Here is a 12,855-nt window from a genome sequence, read left to right as displayed (position 1 = left end):
CATACCTCAACCACTGACAGATACAGAGCATCCATAAATGGATAAAACAGGACTGTCATATCCTGCCAAGACAGGGTAAGATAGTTCTGAAAAGTTTCTTGCCTTTGAAAATTGTATATCAGTTACGTTAGGCCTTAGCCAAAGTTGGTTGCGTCAACGCTGCAAACGTGACTTTGGGTGATTGTCCAGGTAGCTAGTTGTCTCTGTGATTTGTTGCATGTTTTAGAAGTTGTTTGAATACACTTCCTAATTACTCAGGTAACATTATTTTCCTTCTCAGATCTTCGATGGGGTTGAAGACTATATAAATGTAGTTACTTTCCTCTCATGACTTGGCCAAGTTATTTATTATACAAGACTTAAGCTAGTTGGAATAGGATATTTGTGCTTATTGTATATAATTTCATAGTAGGTTTAGAACTCTCTTACTTAAACAAAAGGGGGAGGTGTTGCGGGAGCTCCTTCTGCTCCTTCAGCCAATAGCCGCTGAGATACCAGCTCATTGGGGCGTGGTCTCTCTTTGTAAAAATGCGGCCACTTCCCTCCGCTCGCTCTCTGGCTTCCCGCTCTGCTTCTGATGACTAGGCTCCCTTCCTGATTGCGCAGAGGGCTGTTGTCTGGGACGGTGATCTGTAAGTTTTTCCCCTTCAAATAAATAACCATTCTATTAATCATAATTCCAAACTGGTGTGGGATTGTTTGTGATTTACGCCATCAGGAGACCTTTCAGAGGACAGGGTTTTAAGGCCAGGACCAGATGGATCCTAAGGGGCCAGCCAGAAATGAAAAATGTTGGTCTGTTTATACCAATCACCTGAGGTGATCCTTGAGATGTCACATTGTGTCCCATAAGTGTTCATAATTATTATGTGTCAATTAAAATGAAAGAGAATAGAATAGGCCACCCATTTGAAAATCAGAGGTGAGTAATTTAAGAAAACAAAACAAAAGAGCCCCAAACCCTCCTAAAACCTCCAAATGAAACCCCGAAAATCTCCCACCCCACAACCAAGCCACCAACCTCCAGAATGGTCAGAAGCCCTAGGTTGAAAGGAGCAGGAGATATTTAAAGACCTACGTGAGCCAGTGTGGGAGGGGCACAGACATGGTAGCTCACGCCCTCAATGAGGGACCCTTAGCTACTAGGGATTCCAAAGAGAGGCTCATCTAGATGGGCGGCTGGCTTGATGGGCGGTTGGCCTGTTTGTGACCTCCAGCGCCATCGAACAACTTCACTTGCTTTTGGTGGCTAAAGCCATTGGGAAAACACCAGCGTTGGCAATGATTTCTTGATTTTCTACCCCTGTGGATCTTTCAGTAGGCAGAGACATGTGCAGCGGTAATGACAGTCATTGTTTCTGGGGACATGAGCTCATAGAGTAAACACAGATTATGATGACGCTGGAGCAAAGCTTGTGTCTAAATGTTTGCCAGACATTTGGAAATACAATATTCTGAATATATGAGCCTTTCCTTATTTTCTGTCTAAAGCCAGGAAGTGCTATCCCTAAGAGATGGCAAAAGTCAAATGTCAAATCTCTCACATCTGACAGTGCCTTCTTTCTCTCTCTCTCTCTCCCCTTTTTTCTTTTTCTTTTATTTTATTAAAACGCCTGTCTTGTCTGTCTGTCTGTCTGTCTGTCTGTCTGTCCATGCGTGTAGATATCTGCCACTGCTCCATGTGTTGTTACGGGTGTCTCATGGAAAGGCCTAACATAGCTCCTATCTCTGATTACTGGCTTCCCTGAGAACTGACCTCCAGACATCAGAAGCTAGGCATGGCAGCTCACACCCATGTCCCAGCACTGGAGAGGGGGATCAGAAGGGCATGTGCACCTTCATTTACAGAATTAGTTTGAAGCCCACCTGGTCTATAAGAGACCTTGTCTTAAATAATTAAAAGAGATAAAACCCCCAAACTATTTTTTTTCATTTTGCATCCAATCCTAGTTCCCACTCCCTCTCCTCATCCCATTCCCTCTACCTTCCCCCCCACCCACCTCCATCCACTCCTCAGAGAGGGTAAGGCACATTGCTTTATGGAAGAACCAAGGCCCTCCCTACTATATCTAGGCTGAGCAAGGTATCTCTCCAAAGAGAATGAGTTCCAAAAAGCCAGTACAAGCAGTAGGGATAAGTCCTGGTCCCACTGCCAGTGGCCCCACAGTCTTCCCCAGCCATACAATTGTCATCCACATTCAGAGGGTCTAGTTTGGTCCTCTGCTGGTTCCTTCTCTGTTCAGCCGGAGTTGCTGAGCTCCCGTTAGCTCAGGTAGACTGTTCCAGTGGGTGAACCCATCATGGTCTTGACCTTTTGCTCATATTCTCACTCCTCCCACTCTTCAGCTGGAGTTTGGGAGCTCAGGCCAAAATTCTGCTGTGGCTCTCTGCCTCTGTTTCCATCAGTTGCTGGATGAAGGTTCTATGGTGACATTTAAGATAGTCATCAATCTGATTACAGGGCAAGGCCAGTTTGAACACCCTCTCCAATATTGCTTAGGGTCTTAGCTGGGGTCATCCTTGTGGATTCCTGGGAACTTCTCTAGTGCCATGTTTCTTGCTAGCCCCATAACAGCTCCCTCAATCAAGATACCTCTTTCCTTGCTCTCTGTGTCTGTTCTTCCCCCATCTCGACTATCCCGTTCCCCCATGTTCTCCTCCCCTCATATTAATCCACACAGTTATGAACACCTGATTTTTGACAAAAAGCTAAAATTATACAATGGAAAAAAGAAAGCATATTCAACAAATGGTGCTGGCATAACTGGATGTCAACACGTAGCAGAATGCACATAGATCCTTATCTATCACCATGCACAAAATTCAATTCCAAATGAGTTAAAGACTTCAATATAAATCTGACCACATTGAACCTGATAGAAGAAAAAGTGGGAAGTAGCCTTCAATGCATGGGCACAGAAGACCATTCCTTAAATATAATACCAGTAGCACAGACACTGAGAGCAACAGTAAGTAAATGGGACCTCCTAAACTGAGAAGCTTCTGTAAAGCAAAGGACACAGTCAATAAGACAAAAAGGCCACCTTCTGAATGGGAAAAGATCTTCCCAACCCCACATCAGAGGACTGATCTCCAAAATGTATAAAGAACTCAAGAAATTAGGCATCAAAATTCCAAATAATCCAATTAAAATGGGGTACAGATCTCCCTTTTCTTTTTGAGACAGGATCTCATGTAGCCTAGGCTGGCCTCACGCTTGCTATTTAGCCATGGCTGGACTTGATCATCGATCCCTCCATCTCTACTCACAAGTGATGAGATTATAGGGTACACTGCACCACACCTGTCTGGCAAAGAGGGATTCTTATTCCTGGTTTAGAGTAGAGGAAAGTGAAGCTCAAAGCATTAGAGCAACTGAGTTCAGGTCCTGTAATTTGCTATGTCAGCAGTATTAGAAGCAGGTCGGAGAGCGCCCCCTATGCCCAGAGGAGTGATGCAGGGTCCTGGGTGTGCATAGGCTGCTGCTGTCCTTTGGTCAGTGTGTAGGGAGAGCTCCTGCAGAGCTGCAGCTGGTTTGATTCTGGAGTTAGCACCTCGCTTTAATCTGTCTTCTGTGACTGCTGCCTTTTTGTCTCTGGTACCTTCTGTTTGAAATATGTGAATCTTGCTGGGCAGTGGTGGCACATGCCTTTAATCCCAGCACTCAGGAGGCAGAGGCAGCCTGGTCTATAAGAGTAAGTTTCAGGACAAGCTCCAAAGCTACACAGAGAAAGCCTGCATTGGAAAAACCAAAAGAAAAAAAAAGAAGAAGAAATATGTGAATCTTGTCCGAGTTTTCTAAAGGTGCAAAACCTATGCAAAATGAGGGTCCACCATTTGGGAATATGGAAATTAACTTGCTAAAGGTGTAAATTGGATAACAACAGAAATGCCCTTTGCTAAGCTCCGGAGAGTCAGTGCTCCAGAGGCCCTGCAGCTGGAAAGGCTAGACATCATCCTGCGAGCACCTCTGTGTCTGTTATCCACAGACCCCTGTGAACCCACACCGATACATAACATCAGTGTGGGCTTAGAATTATTTTCCCCCGGGTGACGTAGTTCTGTTTTCATTTGCAAACAGCACGGTTGAGTGTACACTCCTCTGAGCTCTGATGCCAGCTTAGCTAGGAGTCAAATGTCTCTTTTCTACTTCTCATACAGAATGCAATTGTAGTTAGCAGTCAGTGGCCTTTGCCACATGTAATTCATTTCTTTGTTTAGTTAAATAACAGCGTGTGCCTGTGTACGTATTTGATCCGGTGCACATGCCATGCATGCGTGTGGAAGTCACAGGGCAACTTGTGGGAACTGCTTGTTTTCCTCCCACCATTTAGATTCTGGGCATTGAACTCAGGTTGTCAAATGTGGCAGCGAGGTCCCTTACCTGATGAACCGTCTCCCAGCTCTTGGTGACATTTTTACACAACACCAATACTAAACTTCCCTGCCTGCTTTGTTCTCAGTCTTCAGGCTCTGTCAGTGAGTCTGAGAGAGTGCTGGAGGGTTTAAAGACTGTATTCTGATAATTATATTCATAAATCATTGTAAAAAATTAGAAAAGTATAAAAATAAAAATAAATAAATATATGCTCTGTGTTTTCTCTTCCAAACATAATTGTGCCAGAATATGGATCTATATTTGTCAGTTTATCTATATACATGCACCCATACATGCACTAAAATATTTTGAGGGTCATGTAAGCTATGTTAGGTGAAGCTATCATTTGTGCTATTTTGAAGCAAGGTCTCCTGTGTGCTCGCTGGCTGCAGTCTATGTGTAACTGCAGTCCTGAAGCTCCTGTCCTTGCTCTGAAGTGCGGGATCCAGGAGCGCTCCACCAGAACTGTCTCCATTTTGATTTATTGAGACAGGTTTCTGACATAGCTTAACTGATCTGACTGGCATTCATTATGTTGACCAGGGTGGTCTGGAGTTACAGCAAAATTTCCAAAGCTATCATTTAATTTAATGACTTCGTAGTATTCCACCATTAGTGTGAATCTTAATTTATCAAATTGTTTTCCTATAGTTGAGCATTTTAGTTGGAAACATGTTTTCCTCTGTTTTAATAGCACAGCAGTAAACGTCCCGACGAAGCCTCATTGTTGTGTCTCTCACAACTTTCTGAAGGCAGAGTTTAAAAAACTAGAGAATCCATACCCACGCTAATCGGAATGGTAGAGCAGGAGTCGCGGTTTCATTTCTAAACCAGAAATACACAAACATAACTCTGCTTGTCAGCAGCAAATGTTGTCATTGTAAAGGCTTTGTCTGTTTGACCATATCCTGCAGCACTAGGCAGAAGGCTCGGTGGGTGCTTACTGTGCAAGTGGGCTGGCTAATTTTATGTCAACTTGACACAAGCTGAAGTTATCTGAAAGGGGGAACCTCAGTTGAGAAAATGCCTCTGTGAGATTTGGCTGTAAGGCATTTTCTTATTAATAATTGATGGCGGGAGGACCCAGTTCATTATGGGTGGTGCCATCCCTGGGCCAGTGATTACAGGTTCTATAAGGAAACAGGCTCAGCAAACCATGATGAGCAAGCCAGTCAGCAGAATTCCTCCATGGTCTCTCATCAGCTCCTGCCTCCAGGTTCCTGCCCTGTTTGAGTTTCTGTCCCAACTTCCCTCAATGATGGACCATGATGCTGAAGTGTGAGCCAAATAACCCTCTCCCTCCCAACATGCTTTTGGTCATGGTGATTCATCACAGCAACAGTAACCCTAACTAGGATAGCAAGCATGAGGACCTGCGCTCAGATCTCCAGTCCCCATATAAATTCTGACACAATAGTTCACTTCTGTAGACCCAACACGAGGGATGGGGTATAGGGTAGAGACAGTGACCCTGGAGGTCACTGGCTAGAGAGCCTGACCATGTGATCCCCTTATGGACACCCTTTTTCCATCCACAAGAGACAGTATGCCACTACACAGTCAGGTTGGCTTGGAACTTGCTATGCAGCCTGAGGTAGTCTGGGGGCATCCGCTTCTGTGAATGCCCACTCTCATGCCACCCTGCCCTGTCCACCACAGCCACCCTGGTCTTTTCAGGCCTGCGCTCATTCCCACATGGAGCGTGGGTGCTGGGAACTGAACTTGGGGCCTCTGCAAGAGCAATGTGTCCTCTTGGTTGCTGAGCCATCTCTCCAGGCCCAGGTTGCTATTTTCTCCTTCGGTTCCCATGCACAGCCCCCTCTTCAGTTTCGTCCTCCCATCCCCTGCTCTTGGGGGATTTAGTGAATACCCTCTTAATCTGCTTTCTAAACTGTTGTCAGATATGTATGTGTGTTCCTGAAAAGTGCAGTGGTTTTTGATTGTTCCTGGGGCATCTCCAGGACCTTTGTAGAAGAAAAATGGCAATGTGGTGTGGATTTAGAGACTAGTTATCATTAATAGTATCTTGTGTTACTTCTGAAGACATAAAATCCCAAAATTTCATGTCAGGAAACCACACAGAAGTCGCCTGCCCTGCTATTTTTCTCGACAAGGAGTCTGGGGTCAGCGGTCTCTAAATGATTGCCTTCAAGAGCACTGTCTGCACTTACTGAGGACTGTGTTAGGCCCCAGCCACCAGGTCTGACAGGATGTGGAGGAGAAAGGCGCAGCCTTGCTTCTGAGCAGACAGTTCCAGGAGGCTCAGGGGCACCCTGGTGGGCTGGGGGACTTCCCAGGGCCTCTTCACAGTTAAATCAGGTTAAAAAATGACCAACAGATGTGGATGTCGATGTGACCTGCTGCTCTTTTGAGCCTCTCTGTGTTTTGTTATTTTCCAAGTCCCCATGACTGCTGTGGGATCTGGTCCCACAGATTTCAGCATAGTCGAGACCCCACTGATCTCTAATTGCTCAAGTGCCTTTGTTTGGTGGGCATGTCTCTTTTTCTGTTGTCCCAGCCAAAGTGTCCTACTCACCTAACTGTATTCATTCATTTCTTTTTGTTTTCAGATCGGAGCCTCTCTCTTTGCCAGTAACATTGGAAGTGGTCACTTTGTGGGGCTGGCAGGGACAGGAGCAGCCTCAGGCATCGCCATGGGTGGCTTTGAATGGAACGTGAGTAACACCTGAGGCTCCGTGTCCTAGAGGTAGAAGGAGCTGGTCCTCAGTTCCATTTTCATTGCTATGATGAAATGTTGGAGACAGGTTAACTTTACTAAGAAAAGGTACTTCTTCAGTCAATAGAGTTGAAGGCTGAGGTTTAAACAGCATGATACAGGCTCTTGTGAGGCTCCTTCTGGACTGTGGAGTCTCAGTGTGGATGGCAAATGATGGAGGACATCACTCACTCAGGAAGATAGGTTAGAACCAAGACTGGCTTCGTAAAAATCCCCCCCGGAACAGCGGATGAGTCCCTTTAGAATTACCCCAGTCACTTCGGAACAGTGCTCTCAAGGACGCAAGGATGTCCCAGTGTGCTCCGCCACCTCATAAAGTGCCACCACCTTTCTACACTAAGGACCAAGCTTCCCATATGCGATTATAGCGGAGTCTTAGCAGGCAGCCAGCTCAGTCTGTGTTCAGGATCTTGAGATGTTATGGGATCCTCAGAAGCACCTGGGTGCAGTGGGCTTTGACTCCAGGAGCATTCACATGAGAGGCCCGCTAGCTATGACAGTCGCAGGAGCCCCTTTCCCTTGGTCCTCAAAGACAAGGGCTCCTCTAGCCACGTTAGGGATTGGGAAATGCGACTGGTCTACCTCCTTTCTTCCTCCCACTCTCCCTTCATCTCCCTCTCTCCCTCCTGCCCTTCTTTTTTCCTTTCCTCCTTTCTTTCCCTTCTTCCCTCAATGGTATTTTATTCCTTATAAACCAGGGAAGAGATGAAAGAGGACTCAGAACTCTAGCTGGGAGTCCATGCTGTGTTGACAGTGGGGAGTCTGGGCTGTGTTGATGGGCAGCATCCTGGGTTCTCTCCTACTGTTGTTCACATGCTTTTGCCATAGACCAAGCTAGTAGCAAAATCTATTGAAGCCCCGTAGGAAGGGGTGGGGATTTTCTATAGCAGTTCAGCATCTCTTGAGAGAAGCAGAGATGTGGAAGTTTCTCCTGATCAGAGTTAACTCTTGTTTTGGTTACAGGCCTTGGTTTTTGTGGTCGTGCTGGGCTGGGTGTTTGTCCCCATTTACATCAAGGCTGGGGTAAGTAACCGCTCCATTATCCAACTTTGTCCTCTTGGAGGGCACAGGGGACTTTATGGCATAAATGTCAGAGAATTGTCCAGGTCTGTTTTCAGTCCGAGGTTTTAAAATAGCTCCTGAATGCATGCAGGGGCATTAAAACAGTCCCCCTGGCTCTGTTCAATCCAGGTTTGTTACTCTTTCATCTAGGAAGGTCCCTGGGTGACCCTGTTTTATTCAGAGCCCCCTGAAGCATCCTCCACCCTTTCTCTGAGTGTGTTCTTATGATACACTGCTGTGAGCTCCTTACTTCCTCCACTAGAAGGGAAACAGAGGGAGAAAAAGAACTATGCCCCTCTTGATTTATGCACAACATCACCTCCCATTTTGGAGCCTGTGGCTGACCAGACATAGCTTCATCATCACCTCTTCAGTGACATAGATAAGCACCTCCTCCATGTGTCTACATCCGGAGCTAGAGGTGATACAGGACAAACCGCAGACTGTACCTTCTTGAGGCTCACGGAGTGCTTGTGACAAACTGGTCCCAGAAGACAACAGGCTAAGGGTATAGGGAGCAAAACAGGAAGTGTGGCTGGATTTGCAGAAGGGAACAAGCAGAATGTTTGGGAAGGCCTGCAGCCACAATCCTTTGTACTGCCTGTGTAGAACAAGGTGACAGTCACATTAGAATAACTTCTCTGGGACATTGGCAAGAGGCTACCGTTGTCTTATATAGTAGATGCACTATATAGAAAACAAAATACATACAGACACAGGCAGGGAGACAGACACACACAAACACATACGTGCATTTTCATGCACCTTCTCCAGGGCAAGCATCTGCCTCCTTGGTTACATTGAGTCATGTGTGTATTAGAGAACATGTGTTTATTGGCTGCTTTTGATACATTGCAGCTGAATGCTAGGGCCCCCCTACTTCTACTGGACAGGGTACGTGGAGCTGAAATAAGCAAATGGCACCTGACTGTTTTGTAGACTTCCTGGGCTAACAAGGGGTTTGAATCCCTGACCACTCCTGAGGCTCTGACACCAGGATAGACCCCATTTATCTGCTTGCCCTGGCTCTCTGTTCACTTCGGCTCCACTTTATCCCACCCAGGTGGTGACCATGCCAGAGTACCTGCGGAAGCGGTTTGGAGGCAAGCGGATCCAGATCTACCTTTCCGTTCTGTCCTTGTTGCTGTACATTTTTACCAAGATCTCAGTGAGTGCATTGCCAGGGGCCTGTGGGATGGGATTGGGGAGGGAGGCTGGCTATTGGCTCATCTTCTCACTATCTCAAGAAGCAACCATACATTTGTATGGACTTTGCGTGTCAGCTTTCTTGCTCCTGAGGGGAAAGTCCTGTTTTCTGCATCAGTGAGCCTTGGAGCTCTATGGGATTCCTTGTCCTCCGCTGTGGTGTAAATTGAAAATGTATCAGATTCATGAAAGTTCAGCAAAAGCTTCTCTGAAGAGATTAGAGGAAGGTTGAGAAGTCACAAGAGCTGTCATCCCACCCCAGGGAATATATCCAAAGGAAATGGAAGCAGCATGTAAAAGAAATACCAAACTCCCAGGTTTATTGAAGCCTAATTTATAGTAGTCAAAGTATAGAGTCGACCAAAGTGCTCGTCAGCAAGTATAGGTGGAAATCTACCACACACACACACACACACACACACACACACACACGCACGCACGCACACACACACACACACATACACACACACACACGCACACACAACACACACCACTGTTCAGTCTTAGAAAGAAATCTCAGCATTTGACGATTTGGGTGAACATGGGGTTATGTTAAATGAAATAAGGCAAGTGCAGAAAGATCAACGCTCAAGATCTCATTTATATGTGGGGTTTAAAAAATTAAACTTATAGAAATAGATACTTAAAATGTTTCTTTTTAATTTAAAATTTATGTGTATGGGTGTTTTGCATTCCTGACTTTCCCTTGTACTACCCCCTTCACGTGTCAGTTTGTGTGTGTGCGTGCACTCCAGGTGCCCCTTCATTTGATTCCCTGGAACTAGAGTTACAGGCAGCTGTGAACTGCCACATGGGTACATGCGTATTTCTGTGTGGATATGTGCATGTGAATATATGTGTGTGAATATGTGTGTGTGAATCCATGTGCCAGAAGAAGGCACTGGATCCTCTCGAGTGTGATCCGCTCAATGTGGGTGCTGGAAATAAACCCAGGTCCTCTGGAAGAGCAGCATATGCTCTTAACCACTGAGCCATCTCTCCAGCTCTTCCATATACACAATGAAAAACTAAAAGGATCATTAAAAATCTCCATGCAATATATTTTGATCATATTCTCCCCAGCTCTTCCCATATCTTCCCCACCTCCCTACACACCCAATTTCTTCTTCTTTCTCCTTTTCAAAAAAGAAAAAAAATCCCAACATCAAAACAAACAAACAAAAAGATAAAAAGAATACCAAACCAAAAAGAAAAGAAACAAACAAAAAAAGAAAAGAATACACAAAAATCTGAGTCTGCTTTGTGTTGACCAACTACCCCTGAGCATGAGGCCTGTCCTGGAGAGGGATTCTCTTGTACCCAGTGACACTCCACCAGAGAAAATCAGTTTCCTGTAGGTATCAATAGTAAATAGCTTCTTAATTAGAGGTGGGACTTTGCTTCCACTTTCCCTTCTGAGTCCTGGGATTTTGTGGCTTGGACTTGTCCAGATCTCGCTCATGCGGTCACAGTCTCTGTGCATCAGCATCAGCTCTGGATGCTTCTCTTTCCTCGGAGTCATTCCCCACCTCTGGCTCTTTAGTCTTTGCTTCCCTCTTCTGCATAGATCCTGAGTCTTGAGCAGAGGGCTGGATAAAGACGTCTCATTCAGGGCCGTGTTGGGGCAGCTGGCCCAATCCCTGCGTTCAGGGGCGTGGCTGCTCCAGTGGGGTAGCATTCCCCTTAAATAGGATTGGGGCGCCGGAAGGCGCCCCGCTCTTTGCTCTCCCCCGCGCTCACCTTCTGCTCCGCTGGACCCTTGGTTCTGTAAGTTCCCTTATCTCCCCTTGTATTAAAATTGAGTAATTATAAAACGACTATCGTGGTTATTTCGTAACCCCTCCGACCGCTGGCAGCCGGCACAGGGCCAAGCGCTCCAGAGTCTCCCACTCTCTGAACGCGGTCCTGCTGTGGGTCTCTGTGTCAATTCCAGCTCCTCAGGAAGCTCTGAGGAGGGTGGGAGCTGCACCAATCTGGATCCCAGCAAACGTTCTCTGCACACAAGCTTTGCAGCATCGTTGTCGTGCATGATGAACTACTGCAGACTGCTTGACTTCAGCAACGCAACCGTTGCCACTCGGTTCATTTATTTCCTTCTCATTTTTCCAGCAGTCTTATAAATCAAATCCCAGAGTTTATAGCATTTGCTTTCAGTTCTTCAGCACACACACCTTCAACTTTTGGAGCCAATAACTATTGTGCCTTTACAACATTTAACAAAACCTTAAAAATGATGTAATTAAAAATGTAGACACCTTAATGTTTGGCATGCCGAAAATTTCTTGATCATATAAAAATGTTTTCATAGGGTTAGGACATATCGAACTGATTGTAAAACAAAGAAAATATTTTTAAAGTTTTTAGCATACCACATTTATTTTATTCCTCCTATACATTACCCTCTGGTCTGGCCTACATACCAAGACTTAGAAATTGGATTGTTTGTCTCCATGTTCAAGGACAAAAATTCTTTTTTGTTTTTGGAGCCAGGGTTTCTCTGTAGCTTTTGGTACCTGTCCTGGAACTAGCTCTTGTACATCAGCCTGGCCTTAGACTCACAGAGATCTGCCTGCCTCTGCCTCCCGAGTGCTGGGATTATAGGCGTGTGCCACTACTGCCCAGCTAATTATTCTTTATAATACTCTGGATTCTAGACCCCTACCAGGTGCACAACTTGCAAGCATTTGTCTTTTCATTTTCTGGACAGTATCCTTTGATGCAGAAAGGTTTTACATTTTGGCAGAATTATTGATTTTGTATTTGTTGCTCATGTTTTTGGTGATATTTCATAGAATTTGGCGTAAAGTTCAAGAGGATGGAGATTTATTTCCTTGCATGCACATATGGAGGTCAGAAATCATTGTTAGATGTTTTTCCCCATTGTTCTCCACCTCATTTTTTTGAGACAAGGTCTCTCAGTGACTGTGGAGCTCACCATTCAGCTAGACTGGCTGACTGCTGGGATCTGCTGTCTCCAACCCCTGTGCTGGGCTTGTAAACACTTGCATGTCTACCTATTGCCTGGGGCCTAGGGGTTTGAACTAAGGCTCCTGTGTACACACAGCAAGCATTTGTATTTACTGAGCCCTCTCCAGCCTTTCTCTTAAGAGTTATCTTTTGTTTTCCTGGGTTTGATCTGTTCTGAGTTGTGAATGTAAGGCAGGGTCCATGCATTCTTTTGTGTGTGGACCCTGAATTCTCCCTGCACTGTTTCCCATGAGTGGTTTTGAACCTACTGTCCTGGTGAGGGCGAGAGGACATTGTCTTAGGAGTTGGGGCTCACAACCAGGAATTCTATCCCCGTTTACCCCGCACCCCAACACATACCGATGATGTCCTCAACTGGTAGCAACTTGATTGCTGCCTCCTCGTCCTCCTTCCCCCTTCCAGGGTTAATTTTCAGTCACAAGATGAAAATCTGGCCTTTCCAGTGCTCATTTCTCTAGAGACCAGCGAGCAGAGCCCTGACTGG

At 45.7% G+C, this 12,855-nt stretch overlaps 1 protein-coding gene across 1 annotated transcript in view; it reads left to right on the top strand.

Annotated features, from left to right (window-relative positions):
* Window positions 1-12,855, top strand: part of LOC119826619 (sodium/glucose cotransporter 1) — a 63,909-nt gene that overhangs the window by 20,272 nt on the left and 30,782 nt on the right. The window contains exons 3-5 of the mRNA XM_038348030.2: window positions 6,949-7,053; window positions 8,079-8,138; window positions 9,241-9,345. Of these exons, the coding sequence (XP_038203958.1) occupies window positions 6,949-7,053; window positions 8,079-8,138; window positions 9,241-9,345 (270 nt within the window). The remainder of the gene's footprint in view (window positions 1-6,948; window positions 7,054-8,078; window positions 8,139-9,240; window positions 9,346-12,855) is intronic.

This window comes from Arvicola amphibius, chromosome 1, assembly GCF_903992535.2.
Source record: "Arvicola amphibius chromosome 1, mArvAmp1.2, whole genome shotgun sequence".
NCBI lineage: Eukaryota > Metazoa > Chordata > Mammalia > Rodentia > Cricetidae > Arvicola > Arvicola amphibius.
This window is presented reverse-complemented; position numbering and strand designations above follow the sequence as displayed.